The sequence below is a fragment of the Chrysochloris asiatica genome, unplaced genomic scaffold (assembly GCF_000296735.1).
Source record: "Chrysochloris asiatica unplaced genomic scaffold, ChrAsi1.0 scaffold00033, whole genome shotgun sequence".
Lineage (NCBI taxonomy): Eukaryota > Metazoa > Chordata > Mammalia > Afrosoricida > Chrysochloridae > Chrysochloris > Chrysochloris asiatica.
The window spans coordinates 3,416,536-3,421,381 of record NW_006408551.1 but is presented as its reverse complement, the minus strand read 5'-3'; the positions used below and the strand labels follow the sequence as shown (position 1 = coordinate 3,421,381).

The 4,846-nt window shown below is 48.7% G+C and overlaps 1 protein-coding gene across 1 annotated transcript; it reads left to right on the top strand.

Moving 5' to 3' along the window:
* The first annotated feature begins 878 nt into the window (after positions 1 to 878).
* On the top strand, positions 879 to 3,451 carry ZBTB39 (zinc finger and BTB domain containing 39). The gene has a single exon (XM_006859459.1). The coding sequence runs from the start codon at positions 917 to 919 to the stop codon at positions 3,050 to 3,052; it is 2,136 nt and encodes a 711-aa protein (XP_006859521.1). The 5' UTR covers positions 879 to 916; the 3' UTR covers positions 3,053 to 3,451.
* Positions 3,452 to 4,846: the final 1,395 nt, after the last annotated feature.

Below are 4,846 nucleotides of genomic sequence, written 5' to 3'. Positions count from 1 at the left end.
TTGCTCTACTTCTTTGTATTCTGAATGTGTCAACTTCCTTCACAGAATATAGAGAGTGTGATATTTGGGATGGTTCTGGGTTTAAAAATGCCGTCAGTTGCTACGTAGTATAGGTTAGGGAGAGATGTGAATTTAAGAAAGAACATAAGACATACTCGGGCTGAAAGGACATATTAATACCAGAAAACTGGAAGGTGAAGTATCTTCATCTCTCCCCCAGTAGCTATTGGAGCTTTGGTAATTGTGTTTGAGTGTGTTTGGCACCATGAAAGAAAAGAATATATTCATTCGTGAGTTCAGAAAGTTTGTTGTTAAGTGTTTATGAGTCAGTCCTGACTCAGCGACCCTGTATAGGCTATCTGAGGAGTGGTTGGTAGGTTTGAATTGCCAGCCTTGTGGTTAGCAGTCTAGTGCTTATCCTACAGTGCCACATCAGGACTCATTCCCGCAAAGCTTGTATTTAAGAGGAAATTAGGAAGTTAATAGGAAAATATGAGCCACGTGCACTAGTAATGAAGCACTAGGTGTGTCTGTCCAAGGATTGCCTCTGAATGTCTCTCAGGTACCAGCACAGAAGACTGGCTTCTGTCTAACCAGGCTTGTAACCACTCCTACTGACTGTTAAAGATTAGACTGTCAGATTTTTGTCAGTAGTTTTAGATTTTGTCATGATGATTCTGTGTATTTGGGAATTTATAGTGGATGAGACCGTTGTCCTTGTCCCCAGAAGAATAGAGCACCCCTCATCTGTCCATTCACTCCTGTTCCCCATCCAGGGTTTAGAAACACTCTAAAATGGCATTTTCTCTTGTAGGGCCCCTCGCTTGAAGGGATGTGCTTGGCCACTTATCTTTTCCTTTTGCTGTCCACAGATTAACCGTGCTGCTACAGAGGCAACTTCCTAGGAGCTGCTAAGATGGGCATGAGGATCAAATTGCAAAGCACTAACCACCCCAACAACCTGCTGAAGGAACTCAACAAGTGCCGGCTCTCAGAGACCATGTGTGATGTCACCATTGTGGTGGGGAGCCGCTCTTTCCCAGCCCATAAGGCTGTGTTGGCCTGTGCAGCTGGCTACTTCCAGAACCTCTTCTTGAATACAGGGCTTGATGCTGCCAGGACATATGTGGTGGACTTCATCACTCCCGCCAACTTTGAGAAGATTCTGAGCTTTGTCTACACATCAGAGCTCTTTACAGACCTGATCAATGTTGGGGTCATCTATGAAGTGGCTGAGCGTCTAGGTATGGAGGACCTCCTCCAGGCCTGTCACTCCACCTTCCCTGACCTGGAGAGTACTGCTGTGGCCAAGCCCCTGACCAGCACCAGCGAGAGCCACTCTGGTACCCTGAGTTGTACCTCAGCAGAACCCGCCCATCCTCTTGGAGAACTCCGAGGTGGCGGGGAGCACTTTGGTCCTGATAGAAACTATGTGTTGCCCAGTGATGCTGGAGGGAGCTATAAAGAGGAAGAGAGGAATGTTGCTAGTGACACTAACCATAGCCTGCCTCTGTCACAGCTGCCTATGCCACCAAAGACAGAAAACCACGATGCGCCTGCTCCCTTCACCTCCGTTCCCAGTACGGTGACCCAGCCAGGCCTAGGCACTGTCAGCATGGGCATCCAGACCAGCATGAGCTCTGGCCAGCCGTACAAAGTTCAAAGCAATGGAGACTTCAGTAAAAACAGCTTCTTCTCTTCTGACAATGCAATAGACATTAGCACTGGAAGCAACTCCTGTGTGAGTAATAGTGAGCAGCCCAAAGATGCCAGCTTTGGGCAGATGGATGAGCTCCAGCTGGAGGACCTGGGGGATGATGATTTGCAGTTTGAAGACCCCACTGAAGAAATGGGCACAACTGAGGAAGTGATTGAGCTTAGTGACGACAGTGAGGATGAACTGACTTTCGGAGAGAATGAGAACCGGGAGAATAAGGCTATGCCCTGCCAAGTATGCAAGAAAGTTCTGGAGCCCAACATCCAGCTGATCCGGCAGCATGCTCGGGACCACGTGGATCTGCTGACAGGCAACTGCAAGGTCTGCGAAACCCACTTCCAGGACCGAAACTCCCGCGTGACTCATGTCCTGTCCCACATTGGTATTTTCCTCTTCTCCTGTGATATGTGTGAGACCAAGTTCTTTACCCAGTGGCAGCTGACCCTCCACCGACAGGATGGGATATTTGAGAACAACATCATTGTCCACCCCAATGATCCCCTGCCTGGGAAGCTGGGCCTGTTTTCGGGGGCCACCGCCCCAGAGTTGAAATGTGCTGCCTGTGGGAAGGCATTGGCCAAAGATTTCCATGTGGTCCGGGGCCACATCCTTGACCATCTAAACTTGAAGGGCCAGGCTTGCAGCTTCTGTGACCAGCGTCACCTCAACCTCTGCAGCCTCATGTGGCACATGCTCTCCCATCTTGGCATTTCGGTCTTCTCTTGCTCCGTCTGTGCCAACAGCTTTGCGGACTGGCACCTTCTAGAGAAGCACATGACCGTGCACCAAAGCCTAGAAGATGCCCTCTTCCGCTGCCACTTGTGCAGCCAGAGCTTCAAGTCGGAGGCTGCCTATCGCTACCATGTCAGTCAGCACAAATGTAACAGTGGCCTTGATGTACGGCCTGGGTTTGGGCTTCAGCACCCGGCTCTCCAGAAGCGGAAGCTGCCAGCAGAGGAGTTCTTGAGTGAGGAGCTGGCTCTGCAGGGCCAACCTGGGAACAGCAAGTATAGCTGTAAGGTCTGTGGCAAAAGGTTCGCCCACACCAGTGAATTCAATTACCACCGGCGGATCCACACGGGTGAGAAGCCATATCAGTGTAAGGTATGCCACAAGTTCTTCCGAGGCCGCTCGACCATTAAGTGCCACCTGAAGACACATTCTGGGGCCCTCATGTACCGCTGCACTGTCTGTGGCCACTACAGCTCCACCCTTAACCTCATGAGCAAGCATGTAGGTGTGCACAAAGGCAGCCTCCCACCTGACTTCACTATTGAGCAGACTTTCATGTACATTATCCATTCCAAAGAGGCAGAGAAGAACCCGGACAGCTGACTGGGTCTCAGCAGAGCCAGGGGAGCTCCCAAAGGCCAGCCAGGACACTGATTTTCTAATGGCTGTTGGTCCCTCCTCAGCTGAAGTTATAATTTGCCTTGCTAGGAATTCTGTTCTGTGTTGTGTTTAAGGAAGAAAAATGAAGAAATAGCACATAAGCTGAGTTACTGTTTTTGAGAAGCAATGGCCCTATCATGTTTACCTCCATTCCTGTTTTTGCCCCTGAAGGTCTGGGCTGTGTGTTTGATTCTTTTGAGGCGAGTTTTGGGATCGTATCAAGCAGTTGATGTCAACTAGATCCCTTTCTCCAGCCTTTCTAGTTTTAGTTTACTGATAGGTTTTATGCTGCTAAGAATCCAACCACAGCCTCACTGAGTAGAGGAGGTGGAGAGAGATTTTCTCTGTAGGTATTATGCGAGACCTCCTACTGGGACAAGCGGTTATGAGAATGACTTTAGACCTGGAGTTCTCCAGAAAAGACTAGACAGCAGGGCAGCTCACCTCAGGTTCCATTTCCAGCCCTCAGCAGGGAGGATGTGTCAGGAAGGTGCCTGCTTGTTCCATGGCCATAATTTGCTGGTTGGACAGTGAAAAATCTTTTGGCAGCTAGATCCATCCTGGGGCATAGCTTTCTATTTAGAGGAAGGGGTAGGTCAGAAAGCTTTGGGGTGAATCCTTGCCAACCAGAAGGGGTTGTCCTACAGTGCCACCACAAGTGGCAGCATGAGTGGGCAGGAAGGGATAGTTCTCTCTTCATATCCAAAGAAAAATGATTTTTATGGAGTGATGGCCCAAGATGTCAGGCCTTCTGTGTGGGGCCAAGAAGATAGGGAGCCACTTTGAGACAGTTGTTTGTCATTCTGGCCACCTTTGTCACTCTTGTGTTTCCTGGTGGAGAGGTGAGGATGTCTTTGGTAGCAGCAGCCTTGCCTTAATTTACATCCAGTCTCCCACCCAGGAGTGTGTTTGGTCTGTAGTGTGGATGAAAAGATCCCCTTTGAAGTGATGGATTGGTGGACTCAGTGAGCTCATCAGGATTAAAGGGGCCTGAGCAACTGACGGTGTGTAGCGGAGTGTGAATCGGGTAACACTGTTATTTACTTTGTGCTAACAGGGCCAGAGCTTTGACAGTTCACATTTGACCTGCTGGAATTTATCCTGATCTGTCATTGCATCACCTCCAGGGGTCGCTGTTGGATGGTGGCTGGTTCAGGTCTAATCTTGGTGGCTGGGGTATCTGTCTAGTCTACAGGGCCAATTGACTCTGCACTTAGTTGAGTTTTGAAGAGGTCTTGCCCAAAGAAGGCTTGAGGGAGAAGGCCCTTGGATCTTCCATACTCACAAGGAGGCACCTCAGTAACTCATACTACCTCACCCTGTTCAAGCGAGCTCTGGGAGTCTCTGGCCTCCACCCCAACACTGCCCCTGTTGGGTTTCAGCAGCACACATGTGTGGTTTTAATTAGCTCACAGAACCTTTTTCAACACTAATATTTATTTATGTTTTTATCTTTGTATACATATTACCCAGCATCTCTTTTAGATAAGAGATTTCAGAAAAATGAGTTTCTCCTCAGCAAGTAGCCATATACCAGGGTTACATTTCAGCTCTGGCCAGACATTTGGGAGACAGGTGTATAACTAAGGGAGAACATATCAAGGCTTTTCAAGAAGCAGTTTCTTCTCTTTCTTTCTAGATAGTCTTTAGCAGAGTAAACCAGGGAACTCTATAGGCAATGGATATGAGTTCTAGAAAGTTGGGACCAAGAGCAGTTCAGTAATGGGTATAGTTCAG